Genomic DNA, 24,884 nt, shown 5'->3' on the forward strand with positions numbered 1-24,884 from the left:
CCACCACCACCATCATAACCACCACCATTATAGTCTTCACCACCATCATCATCAGCCTAGTTCCTGATCAGAGGCCCTAAGGACATCTCTGAGGAGGGCTGGCCATGGGAGATGGAACTGGCACAAGGATTCTGTAATCACTAGCTCTACTTCAGACCCCATTCTATGTACATGCTATCCACTTCTTCACCTGTTTTCACCCCAAACAGCGAATCCACTTGTCACTAGCTGCTCTGTGTTTCAGCAGCTGGCACTGGTTCTAGAAACCTGATAGAATCCATTCACAACCGGGTTTCCCAAATGTCGACACTTGGGACTCACCATCAGGACTTCTCTCATTATCTGTGGGCTGCAGGTACAATTTATCTACTTAATATTTTTCTTTAAATTGGCTCATTCTTTCACTCATTTAAAAAGGAAGTTTCCTATCAGTGCCATAAATGGGAAACCAATATTTTTCTAGTGCTCATTAAAAATTCATAGCAATTAAAAATAAAAAGTGTTTTGTGTATCACCTACAATCATCTTCTGTCCCGCCATTGGGAAATGCTGCTCTAACCTGCCAGACCCAAGTTATCACAGTAGCTCCCACCAAGCCATTCCCCTGCATGGAAGATATGCTCTCCCGGGACCAAGGGCCCACATTCCAACGGTGGTTCCTTCTGCCCCAAAGAAAGCAACTGAGACAGCAACTTCATCTTCTTCCCTCACCCACAGTCAGCTGCCACTTACTACAGTCGGTTTTCAAAAACTTCCTACAACCCTGGGGGAGGCAGTATCATCACCTCTTGTCATACATGGTAAAACCAGAGATCAGAGTGGCCAAGTCACTTGCCTTATGTCACACAGCACAGATGAGGAAACAGAGATGTTTCTCCAGCAACATAAACTGCTGTTTAACTTTCCTCACCCAAACCCCTTCCCTTAGAAAAGAGAATGAAAAGATCACGGGTAATCCAAGTCTTTAGGTACAGTGGAAGACTTAACTCTGGATTGAGCAGGAAATTTACCATTCACTCATTCATTCATCAAATATTTATTGAGTCCTACATTGGCCAGGAATTATTTCAGACCCTGAGGATAGAATGATATTAAAAATAATATAAAATAAAATAATAAAATAAAACCTGCTCTGCTGTCATGGGTTTATCGTTTTGGAGGGGTGGACAGGAAATACATAAATAAACATACAGTACACCAGGTGGTGGTAAGTGCTATGATGAAAATTAAAGCAGGAAGAGCATACAGAGAGCAGTGGGGGAGGGCTGGATGGGGTGGTCACAGGAGGGCCTCTCTGAAGAGGTGACATTTGAGCAGGGGCCTGAATACAGTGACAGAGGAGCCTTGTGAAAACCAGGGGAAGAGCTTTCTAGGCAGAAGGGGCAGCAAGTGCAAAGGCTCTGTGGTGGAGTGGAGTATCTGAAAAATACCAAGAGGCCATTGACCACTTTGTCATCAGAGGGTCATGGGTGCTGCCCAGGCACTGGAGGCAGTAGGACTCTTTGAGAAGAGCCCACCGTCATTCCAAACGAGGGGAGAGATACTCTTGTCCAAGCAACAAAGACTAAGGTGGTTTTTTTCCTTTCTGGTGACACCGAAGAGAGAGGACCCAGAAACCTTTTTTCCTCACTGTTGTAAATCAACAGCTCCATTCTGATCGCCTCATTGCATGGGAGCAACAAGTTCACAGTTTAGCGTGAAAGCCTTAGTGCGACTACAAGGGGCATTTTATGACACGGCTCACTTTTCCCCCTTTAACCCACAGAACAAGCACTATAATTAATGACTGTCCAGCGGGGTTTCCCTGGAAGCTGGTGGATGAGGCTGGGACGTCAGGCAGAGAACGAGACAAGACCTCAGAGGATACAAATGTAGAATCGGAAGGAAACAAATGTGGAGTCAAGTTGGTTCAAAAGTGAGAAAAGCCAGGGGGCCTCTGCTTTTCCTATGGCCTCAGTGGGAGAGCCTGGGTAGACCTGATCCCCCAGAGCTGCTTACTGGTTCAGGGAAGGAGAGCCGGAAGGGTCTGCCCGTGGGTCTCTAGGTGAACTGGGAAGTTCAGCATATTACCGTGTAAATTTTCTAGGGCTCACAGTTTAAAAAAATCGCCAGCCTTTGTCAGTCTGGGGGACTCTGTGGCATCCTAATTTAGCTTAGCACTCAAATATTTTAGGCATGCGTAGGTTCAGTGCCAGGTCTCTGAGATCAAAATCCAGTTCCATAGATACTTAGCATTTGACTGGACTTTCATCAAGAATTCCCCTCGTTGGGAGTATTTTCTTCTGATCTTGTCTCAGAGACTAGTTGGCCGTGCGTCATCCCTTTATTCCCTGTCGGATGACAGATATCTCCCAAGTGAGGGGTGATGTGTTAGGGGCTCACAGTGCAATGCTGAACCGAACACAGCCCAGCAAGGGAGAAAAAAAATAAAAAAAAACTGGGTTTGAATTATGACTCTGCCATTTACTAGCTGTGTGGACTTGGGCAAGACCTCTATCCTTCCAAGTTTCAGTTTTCTTACGTGTGAAGTGGGGATACCTTTAATGGACTTACAGCACTTGGTACACGGCAGGTGCTTCAGAGTAAGTGGATATATTTTCACCCTAAGCCACAATAGGCTAGACAAAGGTAAGCACTCTGAACATCCTGCTTGACCAAGTCCTGGATTTTAACATGAAGCTTAAGGATACAGGCAGGGGTTATAGGGAGAAGTCTCAGCCTCCAGGGTGGTCCCCTTCTAGGTGATGTCCTTGGTGACTCTGCACATCTCCAATTATGTTTAGAGGAGAGCTTCCACGATGCATCCTACAGAACAAACTGCAGATCCTCAGAGCTGGCAGAACACAGCCCTTACTGCACCTGTAACGTGTAGAAACATCTGCTGGGCTTCTCCCAGAGGGAGGGCAGTCTAGTGGCAAGGCCTGAAAACTCTGCCTCGAGAACAGCACTCCGTCTCAAGCCCTGAAGCTCGTGGGTGCAGTTCATCTTAGACAAGTTTTTCATCCTCCTCTTGCATCCACTACAGTGTGGATAATAGTGGTTACACCGGAAATAACTCATGTGGATTCATCATAGTTCCCTGGTTCAGTAACATCTCCTGGTGTGGATTATTACTGACTACTAAGTAGGCCATGGGTTGGGGCTCTGCCCTGACCCTGCAACATCCTGATTCCAGAAGAGCAGGGATGTCTGGGAACAGACTCGCTCCATCTCACCTTTGCAGGAAAACAGCAGTTTCTACAATCCACACTGGTGGAATAATCTTTGAATATGAAGAGCAGCTCTCTATGTACACAGAGAGAGCAAGTCTCATATTGATTCAGACCACAGAGCAAGACAGGCTAAATTACAGTCAGATCAGAAAAGAAGGCAATTTTATTACCTCCAGTCACCAAGGTGGCTTATCAATGTGCTTCCTCATACACGTTCTATGGGACTGACTTAATGAATGTACAAAACCCCTTTGTAATTAGCAGCACCATTTGTGTGCCAACAATTCATATGTGAAAGTCAACATTCAGTGAGAACGACAGCGTCTAATTTACAGAGCAAATTGTCCTTAAAAACAATTTATGCGGTAAGCTGCTCCTGCAGCCTGCCTGCTTGGGCCGAGTACAGATTTATTTAGCAAATCCTTTCTCCGAAGAGTGCTGGAATTGAGCAGAGCCCCAGCCCAGGTGCTAGACTCTAAATCTAAAAGGCTTCAGATTTTCCCAGGACAAACCTTTGAGACCCCAGCGGAGAGTTGGTGAGGAAGCTCTTCCCAGGTTATGCCCACGCAGACATGACCGGACTCTGTAGCCAGATTCTGCATTTCCAGGGTCGTGGGCATGTCTTAGAAATTTGGAGAGTCCCAAACACTGTGGGGTTTCTTCTTAGAGCGATGCTTCCCCAACCTGGACCCTCTACATCCAAATCCCTGGGGAGCTGTTAAAATGCAGACATTTTCTTATCCTTTTCCAACTATTGAAGATATTTCAAAATGTCATTCACACATATCGCTACCGCCCAATAATGGTGTCATCGAAGCCGCTGCCAGATTCTGTTATGCAAGGTGCTACTAAAAAGTCTAGCATGACTACCTCACGATTTTGAAAAAAAAAAAAAAATTCAGTAACTCAATTTCAATATATTTTGGTTCCTTTGTAAACATATGCATTTATTTCATGCATTTAAAAATATCATTCTGAGGCAGGGGCCCTAGGCTTTACCAGACTGTCAAAGGGTCCAGGGCCCCTAAGAGTTTAAGAACAATTGTACAGCTGATGTACCGGTAGCTGGAAGACCCTGTGATGGGCAGCATCTTGTGACTTCTGGGTTTGATGAGAATTGATGTGCAATTTCCAAACTCAGGTGCCAGGAAAGTAGCTCCCTAATGACCATAGGGCCCAACAGCTTGATTCAGCTACAGCTTCCCTTTCCGGAGGGGCATGCTACGTGCTAAACAGAGGATTTCTGACCTGCGTGTATAGGGTCTTCCTTTGGGAAGGGGCACAAGTTGCCTTCTGGACCCTAACTCCTTTTTATGGTTCAGAATTTTCTAGAATGTTGCACCAACTCATACTGCAACATAATTCATTATTTCTGAGATCAATGCTCAGGTCTGATCAGGAACACAAAGCCAGGTAATGTGACAATCAACAGAATCCTAAGTAAATACAGTTTTATTTTCTTTTGGTTGGCCACACTCAGAGGGCACAGCCCTGACTTAGGGGGTGCACAAGCATGGCAACTCACCGCCCAAACTTGAGACACCCAACCTTCTTGACAATCCCTCCTTTCTCTCCTCCTCTTTCCCTGCCCTTCCCCCTTCTCTTCCTATTTCCTGAAGGCACACTGTGTGCCAGGCAGTATTCTTGGTGTTGGGGTTCCATCAATGAACAAAAGCAAGTATCTATTTTCTGTGAGAATATATTCTAGTAGGGAGGGACAAATTAAAAAAAAAAAAAAAAGAAATGAATAAAATATAGAGTATGGCCAGGCAGAAGGGGAAGGATAATGACTGCTAACGGCTACCAAGTTTCTTGTTGGGGTGATGACAACTGGTGTTCCAAAACTGATGCTGGTGGTTGGCTGCCTGATGGTTTTCAGTCATTTACCTTAGTAAAGTGACTGAATAAAAATTATATCTCCGTGAAGTTTTATTAAAAAACAAAAAATATATGGGGGAAAAAGGTCATCAGGGTATCCTAATTTTGTCTTTGTTTTTTAAAATATTTATTAATTTATTTTGGCGGGGAGGGGCAGAGGACTAGGACCTCAAGCAGACTCCTTGCTAAGCACAGACCCCAACATGGGGCTCGATCTTATGATCATGAGACCATGACCTGAGCTGAAGCCAAGAGTTTGACGCTTAACTGACTGAAACTCCCAGGTGCCCCTACAGTGTAGTATAATTTTGGGTGAGACTTGAAGGTAATGAGGTAGCCAGCCATGTGGCTGTCTGGAGGAAGAGTGGTTGAGGAAAAGGGAAAAGTAAGTGCAAAAGTCCTGAGGCATGTCTGCTATAGTCAAGGAAAAACAGAGGACCAGGGTGGCTGGAGCTCAGCGGGTCTTGGAGGAGACTGGAAGAATAAGAGGGATATGTGGGGTGGCCTGGAAGCAAATCTGAGGACTTTAGCTTTTCCTATGGGTCAGAAGGAAAGCCAGTGGAGGATGCTGAACAGAGGAAAGATGTGATCTGACATATGCTTTAAATGGATCTTGCTGGAAATCAACAATGAACAGCCACCATTTACAGAGTGTTTATTGTGTGCCAGTCACCATGGCAAACCCTCTTTATGGCCTCGTTGAATCGCCACAACTAACTTTGAGTTAGGTAGTATTACTTTCTCTATTTTATAGAAAAGGAAACTAAGGCTCAGAAAATATTAAGAACTTGACCTACCACAGTGACAGTGGTAGAAAATTTTAAAAGGCCTGTCTGACTCCAGAGTGCTTGCCTTTCCTAGGGCTACCCTGGCCCTGTTTTGTACACACAGCAGGTGCTCAATAAAAGTTGACCCCCAGCTGGTTACTAAGCACTGTCCTGAGGGGAGTGGCATGTTGGGCACGGAGAAGGCCAAAGAACCAGTGTCCACTTACTCAGTTCTGCGATGCTGCCAACACGGGTGGCCAGCAGGGACTGCTCGATGGTCCTCAACTCCGACTGGCTGAACATGGGCAGGTCCCCAGGCTTGCTTGACCGCTGCGGGTCCCTGTGAAGGTTTAGGCTGTCTGGCAGGCACAGCACTCCTACAGGTGGTGGGAGAGACAACGAAAGAAAGCAGATGGTTATTTTTCAGTTAACCAAGGGTGGGGCATCAAATCTTACATGACCTCAGACTGCACGAGGGTTGGTGCCGCGAAGCCAACATGGGGCCCTGGGTTCTGAACTCCTGTTAGAAGTGATGTGTAGCTATTTCAAAAGGTTTCCTCACAATCCTGACCTACTCGTTTTTAGCATGTGGGCATTCACCTGCATGCACATGTTGCCAAAGGACACAAAAGAGGATCCTTTCCTCCAGCCTGGCTTCTATCCACTCAGAGATGCCTCTTAAAGAGCCAGTGATCACTGTCCATTGTCCCTCCCAGAGGTAGCAGCCACCCCTGCACATCCCTGAGCAGAGGAAGAGTCTCTGCTGGCGGTTGCTTCTGTTGGCTTGCTTTATATTCGCCCAACAAACTTAACTCTGGCTGTTATTTGTTAGACAAAACTCTGGCTTTCTCTGTGGAGGTGTATGTCAAGCAGTAGAAGAGACCCCATGGACTTTTGTAATTTCATGGTGAAAACCTATGGGAAACCTCTGGCATCTAATTATTTCTTCCCTTCCTTTCCATCCCATGAACATTTAGCAAGAGTCTAAGAACTTATTTTGGTAGGTTATTTACAGATATTATTCACTTTCCCTTCACCATCCAAACCTCTCTAGGCAGAGCAAACTTTTGTGCTCCTTGACTTTGGGCTTGACTAATTGACTTATTTTGGCCAAAAGTATACGAATGCACTCAATCGAACCAAAGGCCTGAAAAGTGCTTGTATGGCTGAATTTGCTCTCTTATACCTCTGCCACCAACATAAGAGGAACATCCCCTGTCTGGCCTGCTAAAAGAAGGAGGGTGAGGAGACGCAGAGAGCAGCTCCAGTACCAAGCTGTAGGTTAGAGCTGCTCCACAGAAACAAACATCGATTTGGCATGCCTTTGAGAGAGTGGAGGTTATCTGTTACTCAGTGTTGTTATGGTGATAACTAACAGATACAACCACCAAGTGCAGATCACTGAGGACACGAGGAAGATGGCAGGTGGGCAGTGTGCTGTGCTAGGGGCTCAGGATACAGCGATGGATACAATACACACTCTCCTGGGGCCCCTGGGTGGTGGCTCAGTCGGTTGAGCATCCGACTCTTGGTTTTGGCTCAGGTCATGATCTCAGGGTTGTGGGATTGAGCCCTGCATCAGGCTCCATGCTAGATGCAGAGTCTGCTTGGGATTCTCTCTCTTTTCCTCTGCCCCTCTCACTGCTCACTGGCACATACTCTCTCTCTCTAGAATAAATAAATAAATAAATAAATAAATAAATAAATAAATAAATAAAATTTTAAAAAGATCTTATTTATTTATTCATGAGAGACACGGAGAGAGAGGCAGAAACACAGGCAGAGAGAGAAGCAGGCTCCCTCTGGGGAGCCCGATGTGGGACTTGATCCCAGGACCCCGGGATCACGATCTGAGCCGAAGGTAGACGCTCAACCTCTGAGCCACCCAGGCATCCCAATAAGTAAATCTTAAAAAAAGAAAAAAGGATATACACACTCCCTGTCCTCAGTGGGCTCATAGTCTAAGCAAAGGAAAAGACTGTTAATGCACATAACCACAAAGCCATATGGGACGTGCTCTACAGGAGGAAAACATGAGGAATGGAGGGATATCTTAGCAGGGAGCCGAACAATGAGTAGTTGTCAACGCAGAGGAGCATTTACTGAGTGCCTACTCTGTTCACAACCCTGCAAGGCAAAAATTTTGGATGCAAAAGCAGCAGCAGATATATTCAAGTAGTACATAAACTAACCAAAGAGACAGCCTGTCAATAACAAAATAGCACGGGAACAATACAACACTACCCATATAGAGGTGTTGAGTGACTTCAGCCAGCTGGCAGGGTGAGAGGAGACAACAGAGAGGTTAGCAGTGCGAGCCCACTGCTCACCCTGCTTAAACCACAAAAGCTCATCAAACAAAGGTTCTTGCTGTGAAGATGGGCAGGCATGAGTGGCACCCGTCACACACACACCTCTTCTGGCTCCTGCTGCCCAATTCACAACACCTGCCACATTGAGCTAGTCACTTGTTCGTGGGTGTTTCCCATTCACACCTAATAGGATGACACAGTGGACAAGGCAACTGTAGTAGATGACTTTTGGATGAATATCGAATAAATAGATAAATAATGCAAATAAATAGCCATTAGATTTTAATGTTTCTATAATCAGGAAACTGGCCAAATACGTGTCTTTCTAAAATTATTCTCTATTATTTTTCAAACACTTTGTGCATCAGAGCAAAATTGTATTTTTTAAAAGATTTTATTAATTTGTTGATGAGAGACACAGAGAGAGAGATGCAGAGACACAGGCAGAGGGGAAGCAGGCGCCCTGTGGGGAGCCCGATGCAGGACTTGATCCCAGGACCCCAGGATCATGCCCTGAGCCAAAGGCAGATGCTCAACCACTGAGCCACCCAGGTGCCCTAAAAATGTATTTTATATCACAGACCAGTGTACACACACACCACCACCACCACCACCACCACACACTTTTCACCAAAAAATTTCACATAAAATAATCCTGATCCTTACTATGTATGATGCACTCTTATTCTTTTTCCTTTTCATTTATCTTCTCTTCAATCTCATTAATAAAAATGCTGGTCTGCAGCACCAAAATGCTGGTCTGCAGCACCAGGACATACTCATGGGTCATGACTAACAATCTGAAGAACACAGTGGACTGTACTAGTACACAACCTGGCATTAATTGGACAGTACAGATTCACCATTCACTGGACACTACCTAGCACTGTGCGAGGCTCTGTATGGGATGGAGAGATGACTGAGAGGTGATTCCTGCATTTCAGAAACCCTCAGCTTTGCAGGGAAGACAAAACCTTCACAGAAATACCCAACATCCAAGGCGGGTCTCCTGCCTGCCTCCTTTCTCCTCAACAGAGGAGTCATCCTCCAGTTCACCCCAGGCAGAGACGCCCTGAGTCATCCCTGCTTCCTCCTGCCTGCTCACCTGCTGAGATAGTTGGTCAGAGGCCAAGTCAAGAAGCCATTGCCATGGCAATGAATGTTGGTCCAGTCCCTCACCGGATGCCCTCGATGTCCCTCTTATTCAGGAATTTACTGCCCATGGAGGGCTCACTGCAGATGGCAGCAGATGAACATGACCCAGTGTGATAAGTAGCCCAAGGTTCCAGGGTGTGAGGTCTTTTGCTGGGAGAAGGGAGGGTTGGTCAGTGGGCTTCATGGCAAAGGAGCCCCACAAGTAAGCCCCAAATGTTGGGGAGGGCAAAAGTTTTCTACTTCATTGTGGGAATGGCCCTCACATGTACTCACAAGATTGCCTTCTTGGTATCTGCATTACATGCAGCAAGTTCTAATCTTAAACATGTATCTGAAACATTGCTTCACACACTATTTAAGGTACAAGCACATGGCCTGGTCTGGAACCCAGAGCTTCAATCCTGACTCTGCCATGACCTACCCATGTTTAACATTGAGCAGGTCACAGGGCCTCTCTGGACCTCGGTTTCCTCTTCTGTGAAATGGAGGTCATAATAATGGCCTTGTCTCCTTCAAGGAGTTGCTGGGGGTGAGCAATGAAATGAGGTAATATGTACTAAAGTATTTTGCATGTGTTGGGCAAGTAATAGGGGCTCATCATATGTTAACTGAGATGAAAATCAGTTAATGTGTATAAACCCAGTTTTGGACTACTTTATGCTTCATCATAAGAATAAATAATTTCCCTTGGAACTTTTCCTCCTTCTTTTAGAGGGTTATGAAATTTAAATGTGAAAATGTAATTATTCAAAGAAACTTTGAAAGCTCGATTACCAAGATTTGGAAAATCTATAATTGGTCTATTATGCAAAGATTATACACCAGTGTTTTCTTTCTTTCTTTTTGAGGACTCTGTATGAGATATACACATAAGCTGGAGTTATTTATTTTTTTGTATAAAAATCAGCTAGGTCAATAAGAAGGTCCCAGCATCATATTTTAGTGTCAGATGTAGGCCTGAGATTTGGACTACTCATCAATTTCTATTACTAGAGCCAAGGACAGCCACAGCCTGGTGATTAAGACTCAAGTTCAAAGACAGGGAGAAACCAAGGTTCAGATATGACTGCTTTGGACCTAGAGGAAATATTCTCCCTGGGGAGCAGGTGACCATAAGCTACTGTCAACAATGAGTGTGAAGGGGTCACGGTCTCCCTGAAATTCTCTTACTTTGGGATGGGTTGTGCATTTGTCTAAGGGGGAAGTTAATTCACATTCTCAAAGGGGTCTGTGGATCCTAAAAGATGATGAATCAATGCCTTCATATGTCCATGCTCCCAGGTCTCTGCTGTGGGACTGGCTGTAGGTGGGGTGGTGTGGACTTCGCAGAACCATGGACTCCAATTCCCCAGTAGCCCCCGTGCAACCTGGACAAAGAACTTTCCAGATCCCTAGATTCCATGTCTGCAAAGAGGGGTAAAATTTCTCCTTCATCGGTTTCTTGCAGTGATTACACAAGATAATACTGATACTTAAAGCCTCTGGCCTATAGTGCCTGCGAACTAGCCTGTTCCCACAAATGTGCAGTTTTGTTTATTTAATGTCTGGATTCAAACAGTCTTGAGGATCATCTTTCCAAAATCTTGTGGGACTGGAGACAGACAACCTTTTGGTTAGGTTGCTTAGAATATAAAATATGAGAACTGCTGCTCTGGGCCAACCACATGGGAGTTCTGTCTCTGATGGGGACAACCAGAGCTGCACTCTTGCCTTCCTACGTGACTACTTTCCTGTACACATTGGACAGCCCTTTGATGCCCATCCATCCTTTCTCTTTTCTAAGCTTTTCTTGAGTCTCCATTCTATCATTGGACCTGGATGCTATTTACCCATCAAGAGAAAACCAATAAGACAGCCACTAGCCTTTAGCCATTCTCCCCTCCCAGGTGGTGGTGATGACCGTGATGGACGAGAACAAGGAGATGACATGTGTCTTCATGTCTTGGCACCCAGGACACAGGCTTCAGTTCTGCCCAGCCTGTCTGGCTGCAAGAGGAGAGATCAGATTCTCCAAGGCTCGCCTGCCAAGCTAGACCTTGTTTGCTGCTCAGTTATCCCCAGAATTTAAGGTAGAGGGTCCTGGCATCAGCACCAGCTTTAAGAGACAGGAGGGAAGCAGCTGGTGTTCAGCAGACCAACCCTTGATACACACCAGTGAGACCTAGTCGGGTTCAGATTTCGGTGCTGTTCTACCCAGCTGTGTGGCGCAGGGCTTGTGACTTCTGAGCCTCAGTTTCTCCCTCTGGAAGATGTCTGACACAATCTACCCCCCAGTGTGGTGGGGAAGCCATAATGGGATGATATATGTGGGCAACCTGGCACAGAAATGGGGGTCGATAAATGTTTGCTAATAATCTGAGTGAAGTTCTTTGAAGCTAAAGATTTAGGAATTCAATAACATGATGCCAGAAAGCTTTCCTTTACTGTTAAATTTACTAAGCAGCAAGACAGAAGTTATCAGATATTTGAAAATATTTACACAACTGGCTTGGAAATCCCTTTTTCCTTAAGATCCTTGGAAGTGGGAAACAAATTTAGGGCTGGCTTGGCGAACCCATTCGTCTGTGAGAGGCATCCTACTTGCCAATTAGGAGAAACCCAGACCATGGTTCATTCTTGTTCATAACGAATGATATTCAAAGAGAAAGTTCTTAGGACTTCTGAAGCCAAACCATCAAAAGAAATAAGGTAAAAAACACAAAGATGGGAGAATTTTCATATATGGTCCCTGAAGTACATATGAGGAAGAAGCATGTTGACCTTGAAAGAACATGAAGATATTTATGGATCAACTGCAAAAACTGAACCCACAAAGACAGCAGGACACATTTCTGCCCTCAAAGGCTCCTGGTTGGTAGGGGAGACACCCCACACCACTAACTGAAACACTATGGGAGACACATGAGGGCAGAGGTGTGCCTGGGGTCCCACCAGGGAGCATAATGGGGTGAGCCCAAGTTGTTCTGGGAGCTTCAGGGGTTGGGACCCGGGGAAGCAGACACCTTCCAGCAGAGTTCACAGCGTGGAATCTGGAGCCCATGTGAACGCTCAGGATGAACTGTAGCTGTGATACTTCACAGCCATGTCACCCAGGCATGCTGTTAGCGTCCCTGTGCCTCAGTTTCCTTGTGAATAGCAATGGTAATAGTGGAATCCTCGTAGGGCCAGTGGATGATCAAATAAGTAAACACATGTGAATCTTGGCTCACTGTTATTATTATTATTACTAGACAGACATTCCAAGGAAGAACAAAGGCCTAGAGGCACATGGTCTGTATCTAAGAGTGGCTGGAGCAGAGGGAGCAAGATGGGAATAGATGGTGTAGAAGGAAGGAGGAGCAGCAGGGCTGGGAGGCAGGGATCATAGAGGGCACTGGGTCAAAAGAGTCTGGACATAAAAACTAAACCTTTACCTTCTAGCCACTGTGCTTCTCTCTCTTTGCTTTCACCGCCAAAATTCTAGAAAGAGTGGTCTGCACCAACTATCTGCACTTCTTCCTGACCCTCACTGTCTCTAAACCTTGTTATCTCCATTTGTTTTTGCTGAGTGCCCAGCAAGTTCATGTTCATCCTTCAAGGCCCAGGGCAAAGGTCACTTTTGAGATTTCCCAAGACTCAAAAAAAAAAAAAAGCCCGTGTGCTGAGGCAGAAAGAGGCAGGGGCAGGGTAGGCTCACAGAGGCACAGAGGAGGAAGTGGCCCAAGGGGATGCCAGAGGCTGCCCTCCCCACATGAACCAGGTGCAGCTAGCTCTCCCCAGCAGCCAGCTCAGAAGAAACAAGGGAGCTAATCAGATCTGAATTTGGTCGTGTGAGCCTTGAGAGAGACAGTGGGGCGATGGTGCAGCTCTAACACTCACAGCATAAATAAGAAAACCAACTGTTACAGGACCGCGAAGAAACAAAACAAAAGCAAAATACTCTGTTCGGTCATTCATTCAGTATTTGTTGAGCACCCACTAGGTGCCAGGTGCATTTCTAGGTGCTGGAAATCCTGTAGTAAAATACTGGAAGTCCTTGCCATCTCAGTACATTTGTTGCAAACACACAAGTAGAATAGGCAGCTGGTTGGGTGGTAAGCGCCACAGAGAAGAGCAGAGCAGGAAAGGAGGATGGAGATGCTGGGTCCCGGAGCAGGTCACATGGAGAAGGGGACAACAAGAGACGTGAAAGAAGTGAGCATGTGAGCCCAGTCGATATCTCGGGGGAAGAGCAGGCCAGCAGAAGGGATCATAAGGGGAAAGGTCCCAAGAGGGTGGGCCTGTCTTGGTAGAGGAAGCAACAGAGAAGGTGGGAAGGAGCAGGCAACCAGGCAGGAGAAGTGATAAGAGCAGTTTGAGTAGAGCCTCGTGGGCAACTCTAGACTTTGGCTTTTACCCTAAGTGAGACAGGAGCCACTGGAGGATTCTGGGTAGAGAAGGGATGTGTCCTGGCCGTTTTGGAGGGTCATTTGACCCTCTAGGGTCAAGAACAGGCTGTTGGGAATGGCCAGGGCAGAACCGCAGTAGAAACGGCGGAGGTGTGCCAAAGTGAATCTCGATACAGTGTGAAGGTAAAGTCAATGCAGTCACTAATTGGGTACAGGGTGTAAGAAAAGGAGAGGAGCTGAGAGAAGCTCCAAGGTTTCTGACCTATACAACCATAATGGAGGGGCGGGTTTATGGACAAGAGTTCATTGTTGGTCCTGTTCAACATGAGACACCTGCTGGACACTCCAGTGGAGAAGCTGGGCAGGCTTTCTTGTGTCTCTCCTCACCTCCTATGACACATGTCATGTCAGGTCCATGGTGGCTCATGCTTTTCCTCCCTCTTTCTTCTTCCCTGTCACTAGGGAGCACTATTAAATATCCTTACAAGGTTGTTGGATGCTTCCTTTGCCCTCCTTCCTCTCTCAGGGTTTTCCTTTTATTGCATTATCCTTGCAATGTCGCCCCAGAGAGTCCTGAGGTACATCCATCTCATAGGGGCTTAGGAGGAGAAAGAGAGACTCCTCTTCCCAGTGTCCTTGTCTCTGCGGTGACAAATGTCAGCTCCCTGCAGGGCTTGTGAGCATCCCTGACTCCTCCTAGGGGCATTTTATTTTTTTTTAAGATTTTATTTATTTATTCATCATAGTCACAGAGAGAGAGAGAGAGAGAGAGAGAGAGAGAGAGAGGCAGAGACACAGGCAGAGGGAGAAGCAGGCTCCATGCAGGGAGCCCGACGCGGGATTCGATCCCGGGTCTCCAGGATCGCGCCCTGGGCCAAAGGCAGGCGCCAAACCGCTGCGCCACCCAGGGATCCCCTCCTAGGGGCATTTTAGACCTCCAGCTAGGTCTTGGATACCTGTGGAAATGTCAGAGGTTGGTCAGATTTCAGAGACCATCGTACTCTTAGCATGAACTGTGGCTTTTTGAGAGTTCTCTGAAATACATCCTCCTTGCTTACTATACAGCAACTATTCTCATGGGCATAGTGTCACATGGGAGGGGGATAAAACTCGGGTCTGGGTGTGACTGACAGCGAAGTTGTATGTTCAAGTGATTTGAGTGAAAAACTGGCCTCTGGCATTTCAGTCAACACACAGCAACAGGCCAGAGTAAACTAATGAGGCAGCATTTCAGACCATCTCCTGTCTGACTTCTAGGTGGCCATGCATCTTCCTCTTGAATACTCATAATGTAAACTCACCCATCAGCCTATCCATACAACCATCCATTTAGCCCTCCATCCAAACTTCTGTTTATATAATGGACTGTCATACTTATAATGCAAATTCACCCATCAATCTACCCATTCAACAATCCATTGTTTATATAATGGTAGCTATTTAATTAATTTAAGGGTAATTATTTTTAAATACCTACTATGTGTTACACATTGTACTAAGCAACAGAGGTAGAGCAAGAAACAAAAAATAGCAGCTCTCCTGAAGTTTAATTTCTATTTATCTAACTACTCATCCACCCATCTACCCTTCCTTCCAACCAACCATCCATCCATCCATCCATCCCATTATCATTTGCCAGACTGGGATTATAATGAAGAATAAGACACAGATCCTGTCCTTAGGAAATTCGTAATCTAATGGGCTAAGTACACAAGCTTGTGATTGTCACAGGTGCTATAATAGAAGCCCATACATGGTAAGTGGAGGACACCAATTAGATATTCCACCTGGGTGGAGTGTCAGGAAAGGTTTCACAGATGAGCTGACCAAGGATAAGTATTGAAAGATGAGCTGATGTTCACTAGGTGACCTGGACTAGGGGTGAAGGAGAGAAGGGAAAACCAGAGAAAGCAGCAATAGCCAAGGCATAGGGGCAGGAAAACTCCTGGTGCACTGTAGGGACTCTAATAAGCTGGGGCGCTGGACTGACAAGAATCACAGTGAGGTTGGGACCAGGAAGGTGGTTGGAGACTGGATCATGGGTGGGCTTGAGTGCCTTGCCAAGGAGCTTGTACATCACGAGGGGAGGGGCAGTTGAGTCCCCCAGGACATAACTCTGATGCCTCATTTCTTGCCTCCATGAGGTCAGGACTCACTGATGGTGTTCCGGCCAGGATAACCATCAAACACCCAGAGACACCCGTAGTCAATGGGAGATATGACAGAGACAGAACATAGCACTCCGCTCAGGCTGCCAGCAGACCCAGATCAACACGTTGCCCGCCTCATTCTTTCTAGATATCCTGGACTCAGAATGCTGCCTGATGATCTTTTCTGGCTCAATGGACATCTCAGATCTGACCTCTGGCTTTCCTGGACTCTCAACGCCCACTTGATCCTTCTCCATCTCTGTTCGAGTCTCAAGATCTCAAACAGTGCCTTGGTGTGGCTGAGCAGGGCACCTGGCTGGATCTCCTGCCCCCTGAGCACTGTCCTGACAACATCCAGCCCAGACTGACTGCTTACTTATCACCATGCTGAGATGATGTAGTGAGTTGAAACTTCACCCCCATGTATCCTCTGTCCCTCTCCATCACCCACTCCCATCTTAGGACATTCATTTAAAAATGTAAGCTACTTTCAAATCATTAATTATAAAACCACACATGCCCATTTCACAAGCGTCAATAGTAAGAAGGGAATAAAATGGTAAACTGAAAGCAACCTCCTTTCCTCTCCTCCAATAGTCCTACTTTGCCATAGTAATGACTGTTCTATTTGTTGTGTGAGGTTCCAGAATTTTCTGTTTTCATTTATTGACTTATTCATTCACTCAACAAATATTTACTGAGTCCAAACAATGTGCAATTTGTAGACAACACAGAGGTGGTGTGAGCAAAGCAACACACAAGTCCTACCCTTATGTAATTCAAAGTCTGGCTGGGACAACAAACAGCCATCAAGTAATCACACAAATAAATGTACAGGTGCAACTGTGTGAAGTGCCATGAAGAAAAAGTACCTGTGTGTATAACCTGATATGCGAGCTAAAAAATTGTATCTAATTTAATTTGATTTCAAGTAATTATAAGCAAGACAGTTTTATCACAGTCACTAGCATCTGTTTTCCTTTGTTTGGGAAGTGCTTTGGCATACCTTTGCCTCTTTTTCTATAGAAATGCCAAATTCTTACTGATTTGTACAAGTTCTTATATTAAAGGAATTAGCCCTTTGCCTGATGTGTGTCATGCACATGTTTTCCTAGTCTGTCATCTGCCTTTGAGTATTTTTACAGTATTTTTCCAAGTAGAATTGTTTTCCTTTAACACAGGCAAACTCTCTGAGTTCTGGGTTTGGGGCAGTACGTTTTAAATTTAGGTATACAGGTGGTATCAAGAGCTCTTGAGGTTTTATATTCTTTATCAAGTTGAGCAAATACCCCCATTTCCTAGTTTACTGAGAGTTTTTATTAGGAATAAGTGCTGGATTTTGTCAAATGATTTTCTGTTCTTTTTTTTTTTTAAAGATTTTATTTATTTATTTATTCATGATAATCACAGAGAGAGAGAGAGAGAGGCAGCGACACAGGCAGAGGGAGAAGCAGGCCCCATGCAGGGAGCCCGACGTGGGATTCGATCCTGGGTCTCCAGGATCGCGCCCTGGGCCAAAGGCAGGAGCCAAACCACTGCGCCACCCAGGGATCCCGATTTTCTGTTCTATTGATAGGTTATGTGATTTTTCTTCTCTAGCATGCTGATGTGATGGATTACATTAATTGATTTTTGAATGCTGTACCAGCCTTGCATACCTAGGATAAATCCCACTTGGTCATGGTATATAATTTTTTTAATACATTATTGGATTTGATTTGCTAGTATTTTGTTGAGGATTTTTTAAATCTATGTTCATGAGAGATACTTGTCTGTAGTTTTCTTGTGATATCTTTGTCTGGTTTTGCTATTAGAGCAATGCTTGGCTCACAGAATGATTTAGGAAGTGTTACCTCTGCTTCTATTTTCTGAGAAAGATTTTAAAGAACTGGTATAATTTCTTCCTTAAATGTTTGGTATAAGGCACCTGGGTGGCTCAGTGGTTGAGCGTCTGCCTCTGGCTCAGGTCATGATCCCAGTCCTGGGATTGAGTCCCACATTGGGCTTCCTGCAGGGAGCCTACTCTCTCTGCTTATGTCTCTGCCTCTCTCTGTGTGTCTCTCATGAAAAATAAATAAAATCTTTAAAAAGAAAAAATATTTGGTATAAATCATTGAATGCATCTGGCCTGGTGCTTTCTGTTTTGGAAGGCTATTGTTGATTCAATTTCTTTAATAGATATAGGCCTATTCAGGTTGTCTATTTCTTCTTGTGTGAATTTTGGTAAACTGAATCTTTCAAGGTATTGATCCATTTCACCTAGGTTATCAAATTTGTGGGCATAGGTTTATTCATAGCATTACTTTATTATTCTTTTAACAACCATGGAATCTGTAGTGATGTCCCCTTTTTCATTTCTAATATTAGTAATTCTTTTCTTAGTTATCCATTAGCCTGGCCAGAGGCTAAGTTATCAATTTTATCCATCTTTTCAAGGAACCAGCATTGGTCTCATTGATTTTCTCTATTGATCTCCTGTTTTTAATTTACGTCACCTCTAATTCTTATTATGTCTTTTCTTTTGCTTACTTTGGATTAATTTGCTCTTCTTTTTCTAGTTTCCTAGTGCAAAAGCTTAGATTATTGATCTTACATCCTTCTTTTTTAACACATGCATTCACTATAATAAATTTCTTTCTAAACACTGCTTTCTTTGCATCCGACAGATTTTGATAAGTCATGTTTTAATTTTCATGTTTAAAAACATTTTTAAAATTTCTTTTGAGATTTCCTCTTTGGCCCACATGTTATTCAGAAGTGTGTTACTTAACCCTCAAGTATTTGGGACTTTTCAGTTTTCTATTACTGATTTATAGTTAATTCCATTGTAGTCTAAGAACAGACATTGTATGATTTTTATTCTCTTAAATTTGTTAAGGTGTGTTCCACGGCCCAGAATGTGGTCTCACTTGGTGAATGTTCCATGTGAGCTTGAGAAGAATGTGCGTTCTGTTGTTGTTGGATGAAGTAGTTCATAGATGTTCAGTTTTGTTCAGTTAATGAATGAAGCTGTTGAGTTCAACTGTGTCCTTACTGCTGGATCAGTTCATTGCTGATAGAGAGGTGTGAAAGTTTCCATTTATAATAGTGGATTCATCTATTTCTCTTTGCAGTTCTGTTTTTGTCTTTTGTTTTTGAAAGGTAAGTTGAGGCTATTTTTACTGTTTCTTTCCCATTTTAATTTTAACTCAGTATCTTAAGTATCTGAGTATGGATCAATTAGTGAAATGGTCCCACTAGAAAGGGAAGGAGATGATGAGCAGTAGGGGTGGTATGGAGGTATATACCCATTTATGAAAACTTCTGGATTCATATTTGAATATACATATGTGCCGTGAAGAAAATTCAGCTTTACCAACCTATTGTCAACTCCCTGATTCTACTGTGTCTCACTGAGACTAAATAGATAAACACATGTTGAATTAATGAATGAGTTCTTGATGGGAGAGAGAAATAAGTTAAAAAAAAAGAGGTAAGTTTTAAAGAAAGGTGTTAATGATACATTAGCACCCTACTGAGGATTTCTCCCTATTAGAGAAATTAAAGGGGGCTGAAAAAAGGAATTTCACACCAGCTGTCAGAGCATTTTATGCCAAGGACAAATATTCACAGATTTCTTATCCCCGGGATACCTAGAAAGCACTTCCAGGTAATTGTGAGGGTACCTTCTATGGTGGAGGCCCACGTACTTGGCAGGGTTTCAATGAGAAATCTCTTTCCAAGGGAGTTTCTGCAGAGTAAGAGTGTGAGGATCATTTATATTCATAACGAAGGCCCCCAAGGCCTGTAAGATCCTGAATCACCCAAGAAAGATTAAATCATGTTCAACCAAGCTTTAGTGTTAAGTATATGTAATTGTATTCTAAGTCTTCCACGACTGATTATCTTTTATTAAACAGCCTGGTAACTACAGACTTATCATTTACTTGATACGTTATAGTGAGGAACTATTCGGTAGGATGTTTTAATAAGTTGAAATACCCTATGGCTGACCACATGGAATGACAGGTGTATGTGTGAGCGCGTGCGCGCGCATGTGCATGTGTGCATGCGTGCGTGCGCGTGTGCGTGTGTGTGTGTGTGTTTACAGGCCTAGAGAGATGAGGCCAACATTTTGAGATCTGGCTAAATGCTGCTGTTAACATAGTGTAGATGTTAATGGCACATAAAAGCATAAATCTGCCATTTGCAGCCATGCATGTGTACGCTGATATAAATAACTAATAGGGCTTTCACAATCCATCCAAAATACAAAGATTACTAAATTGGCTTTTAAAAACATTAGAATCCCATTAGGCCAAATTCAGCAGCTGATTACTGAGCAAAATAAACCACAAGAGGACTCTAAATTCTCCTTTGTTGCTGCTGTTAAAAGGTACTGTGCTTCCAGGGAGGCCATGGGCCCCTGGGGGAGTGAGCATACAGCTCTTGCTGGCACAGAGGGGCTCCATCCAGCTAAATATCTGGGTAGGGATGCTTCTGGAGAGATACCTCTTCCTAGCACCTGGTCTGGGAGTTCTGTCAAGGAATATATGAAGGAGACCAGATTTAACTCAAGTCACCCAGATAGAACTTCTCACCTCTCTTTATTATGGTCCCATCCCCTCCATAATTTTTTCTGCATATTTTCTTCCCTCCCTACCCCCAACTTCCACTATATTCCCCACCTGTTTTGCTTTTTGTATTCTGATGCTCTGACATCTAGGGTCCACAGGCCCTGGAGGGTCTACCTCTCCCTGGGTTAGCCAGTTCCTGACAGCAAATGGCTTGCCAGTGAGAGTGCTTTTCAAATGGGAACCAACCAATCCAGAGCCCACAGATTAAGATTTATTTATTCATGAGAGACACACAGAGAGAGGCAGAGACACAGGCAGAGGGAGAAGCAAGCTCCCTGTGGTGAGCCCAATTTGGGATTCAATCCCAGGACCCCAGGATCACGATCTGAGCCAAAGGCAGACACTAATCCACACTCCTTAATCAGGGTCTCAAGCTCCAGGTCACTATCCCCCCTGCCCTAATCACCCCAGGGCCAGCCCCGGTACCCCCGAACCCACTGAAACTACTCAAACCACATAGATCAATGGAACAGAATAGAGAATCCAGAAGTGGACCCTCAACTTTATGGTCAACTAATATTCGATAAAGGAGGAAAGACTATCCACTGGAAGAAAGACAGTCTCTTCAATAGATGGTGCTGGGAAAATTGGACATCCATATGCAGAAGAATGAAACGAGATCACTCTCTTGCACCATACACAAAGATAAACTCAAAATGGATGAAAGATCTAAATGTGAGACAAGATTCTATCAAAATCCTAGAGGAGAACACAGGCAACACCCTTTTTGAACTCGGCCACAGTAACTTCTTGCAAGATACATCCACGAAGGCAAAAGAAACAAAAGCAAAAATGAACTATTGGGACTTCATCAAGATAAGAAGCTTTTGCACAGCGAAGGATACAGTCAACAAAACTAAAAGACAACCTACAGAATGGGAGAAGATATTTGCAAATGACGTATCAGATAAAGGGCTAGTTTCCAAGATCTATAAAGAACTTATTCAACTCAACAGCAAAGAAACAAACAATCCAATCATGAAATGGGCAAAAGACATGAACAGAAATCTCACAGAGGAAGACACAGACATGGCCAACACGCACATGAGAAAATGCTCTGCATCACTTGCCATCAGGGAAATACAAATCAAAACCACAATGAGCTACCACCTCACACCAGTGAGAATGGGGAAAATTAACAAGGCAGGAAACCACAAATGTTGGAGAGGATGCGGAGAAAAGGGAACCCTCTTACGCTGTTGGTGGGAATGTGACTGGTGCAGCCACTCTGGAAAACTGTGTGGAGGTTCCTCAAAGAGTTAAAAATAGACCTGCCCTACGACCCAGCAATTGCACTGCTGGGAATTTACCCCAAAGATACAGATGCAATGAAACGCCAGGACACCTGCACCCCAATGTTTATAGCAGCAATGTCCACAATAGCCAAACTGTGGAAGGAGCCTCGGTGTCCATCGAAAGATGAATGGATAAAGAAGATGTGGTCTATGTATACAATGGAATATTACTCAGCTATTAGAAATGACAAATACCCACCATTTGCTTCAACGTGGATGGAACTGGAGGGTATTATGCTGAGCGAAATGAGTCAATTGGAGAAGGACAAACATTATATGGTCTCATTCATTTGGGGAATATAAATAATAGTGAAAGGGAATAGAAGGGAAGGGAGAAGAAATGGGTAGGAAATACCAGAAAGGGAGACAGAACATGAAAGACTCCTAAGTGGGAAACGAACTAGGGGTGGTGGAAGGGCAGGAGGGTGGGGGTGGAGGTGAATGGGTGACGGGCACTGAGGGGGGCACTTGATGGGATGAGCACTGGGTGTTATTCTGTATGTTGGCAAATTGAACACCAATAAAAAATAAATTTATTATTAAAAAAAAAAAAACTACTCAAACCAGTCAATTCTGAATCTGCTTACCTTCCTCACCAGCTCCTTTCAATGGAAACTGCAATAAAGACTCATTTGCCCACATTCCCACTTTCCCTCTGCCTCCTGACCTGTCCTGGTGCTTCCCTGTGTGCCCCCTCCCTTGAGGGTGTGACAGCCCCCTCCGCCCCCCCCCCCCCCCCCACCTCGGGAACTGAGAGTCATAAACTATCTTTTCAAACTATCTCTCTTGATCTGTTGGCCTCACTGTACCTCAGATTTCCTATCAGTGTACTACATTTTTAAACACCCTACCCCATGGAATTTTAATACCAGAGACACGCTGTGTGTTTATATAGTGGTTCTTTGGAGCATCACAAACCATGGTAATGCCTAAGGGTCATTTTGCTCCACCATGAACCAATTTTCATTCCTTGTCACTATATTGCCCTCACTCTAAACCTGGGAGTTTAACCCTTGCTGTACATGAGAACAATTTGGGGAGTTTTAGAAGGTACCTACACCTGGTCCCCCACCCCAGACCAATTAAACCAGAATCTCTGGGGACAGAGATTTTTTTTTCTTTTTAAAAGCATTCTCCTGGGTGATTCTAATCTGCATCCAGGCTGAGAACCTTAGTTAGCCCAAATCAGCACTGCTGCTCCCCCCATCCCCCATCTACCTTTACAGAAGAGAAGAGCCACAGGGAAAAAAACAAATGACTCGGGGCTCTACGGCACTTCCACACTTCTGGAAGCTCTATCCCATCTGATGGCAGGAGCATGGTATTTAGGTGTGTAGATAAGTGCTGGACAATTGTTACAGCCAGTTGTAGTAGGCTGAGTGGTTGCCCCCAATATCTGTGTCCTAACCCCAGAACACCTGGCACATGATCTTCTTTGTTAAAAGGGTCTTGAGGATTTAAGTAAGGATTGCCAGATGAGCTCATCTTGAATTTAGGATGGGCCCTAAATCCAATGACATGTGTTTCTTATAGAGAAAGGCAGGGGGGATCTGAGACACAAAGACAGAGATTGAAGGAGGCAGAACCTGGAGTGATGGGCCTCCAAGCCGGAGAAGAGCAAGGAAGCTGGCAGAGGCCCCGCTCAGATTTACCCTCAGAGCCTCCAGGACGTACTAATCCTGCAAACACTTTGACTTCGGACCTCTGGCCTCCAGAACTGTGATAGAAGACATTTCTGGGATTTTAAACCTCTCAGTTTATGTTTGTGATGGTTTGTTTAATGCAGCTGGAGGACTGATTTCTCTGTGATTTTAAATCTCCTTCTAGAGCCAAGCCCTGGAGCTCATGACCACCTTCTCTATTTCAACAACTTTCCATGGCTTCCTGCTGCCTGGCGGATAAGATGGAAAGTTCTCAGCCAAGCACTGAAACACTTCTAGGACCTTTACCCTACCTAGCTGTCCAACCAAATGTTGTAGGACTTCTAAAGTAACAGAGGGACTCACTTCCCTTGCTATGGCTCCCACCTCCATGCCTCTGCTCGCAAGGTTCCTCCTATTTCGAAATGCCTTTCCTTGGCTTTTTACAGGGAGCAATTCCATCTTCAAGGCACAGCTCAAATGCTACTTTCTTCAGCAAGCTGCCCTGATTTCCCCAAATGGCTAGGATCCTTCTTCCCACAGCAGGGTGACTTATGGAACTTCTACATCCATCCAGTGTTGTGTCAAGACAATATCACTGATGAAAAACAAGAGTTAAGATTTTGTGGCACTTGCCGCGAGCCAGGCATCATTCTGAGCATTATACACGTATTAACTATTTTAATCCTTATAACACTCTTTGCAGTTGGCATTATTAAAGATTAGACTAAGGCATGTGTGCAAATGTGCAAACACATACATACTCTTTCACTCTCTGTATGTACATCTACACACACATATATATATATATATATATATACACACACACACATTTATAGCCTACCCATTGTGTGTGTGTGCATGCATGTGTGTATATGCATGTGCAAGCATGGATAATCACAATGCCTTCTAGGGGTGCCTGGGTGGCTCAGTGGCTTAAGCATCCAACTTTTGACTTTGGCTCCAGTCACGATCTCAGGGTCGTGAGATTGGGCCCCATATCAGGCTCTGCACTCAGTGGGGAGAGTCTGCTCAAGATTCTCTCCCTCTCTCTCTGCTCCTCTCCCTATTAGCACACAAGTATGCTCCCTCTAAGTAAAACCTTTTTAAAAAATGTCTCCTAGTACAAAGATTTGTGCCACATAGAAAAATGACACACTTTCTGCCTAGAAGGACTCTCTCCACAGATAGGAATACCCATTTTGAAAATCTGTGTTTTGTTGTTTAGGACGATGTCATGAAATCATGGGCCTAAAAAGCTGGGAGTGCTTAGACAGCACTAGGTTCAGCCCCATCCCTGAGTCAGCACAAATATTTTCTGAGTGCCTGTTACGTGCCAGACCCTTGGCATGAGAGATGGTGAGGCAGGGTCACTCATTCTGAGAACTTACAGCTAAACTCTTTGTTTTGGAGATGAGAAAACAAAGGTTTAACCAGGGAGGTTAAGTAACTTCCCTGAGGTCACACTAACTTGGTTTAATCCCATTTCTGG

The 24,884-nt window shown here is 44.5% G+C and overlaps 1 protein-coding gene across 5 annotated transcripts in view; it reads right to left on the reverse strand.

The window, feature by feature from the left end:
• ABTB3 (ankyrin repeat and BTB domain containing 3) overlaps window positions 1-24,884 on the reverse strand; it is a 310,781-nt gene that overhangs the window by 122,794 nt on the left and 163,103 nt on the right. For all 5 annotated transcript variants that reach the window (XM_049115343.1, XM_025461749.2, XM_049115340.1 and 2 more), the window contains exon 2: window positions 6,085-6,234. In XM_049115343.1, coding sequence (XP_048971300.1) covers window positions 6,085-6,234 — 150 coding nt within the window. The remainder of the gene's footprint in view (window positions 1-6,084; window positions 6,235-24,884) is intronic.

This window comes from Canis lupus, chromosome 10 (assembly GCF_003254725.2).
Source record: "Canis lupus dingo isolate Sandy chromosome 10, ASM325472v2, whole genome shotgun sequence".
Taxonomy (NCBI): domain Eukaryota; kingdom Metazoa; phylum Chordata; class Mammalia; order Carnivora; family Canidae; genus Canis; species Canis lupus.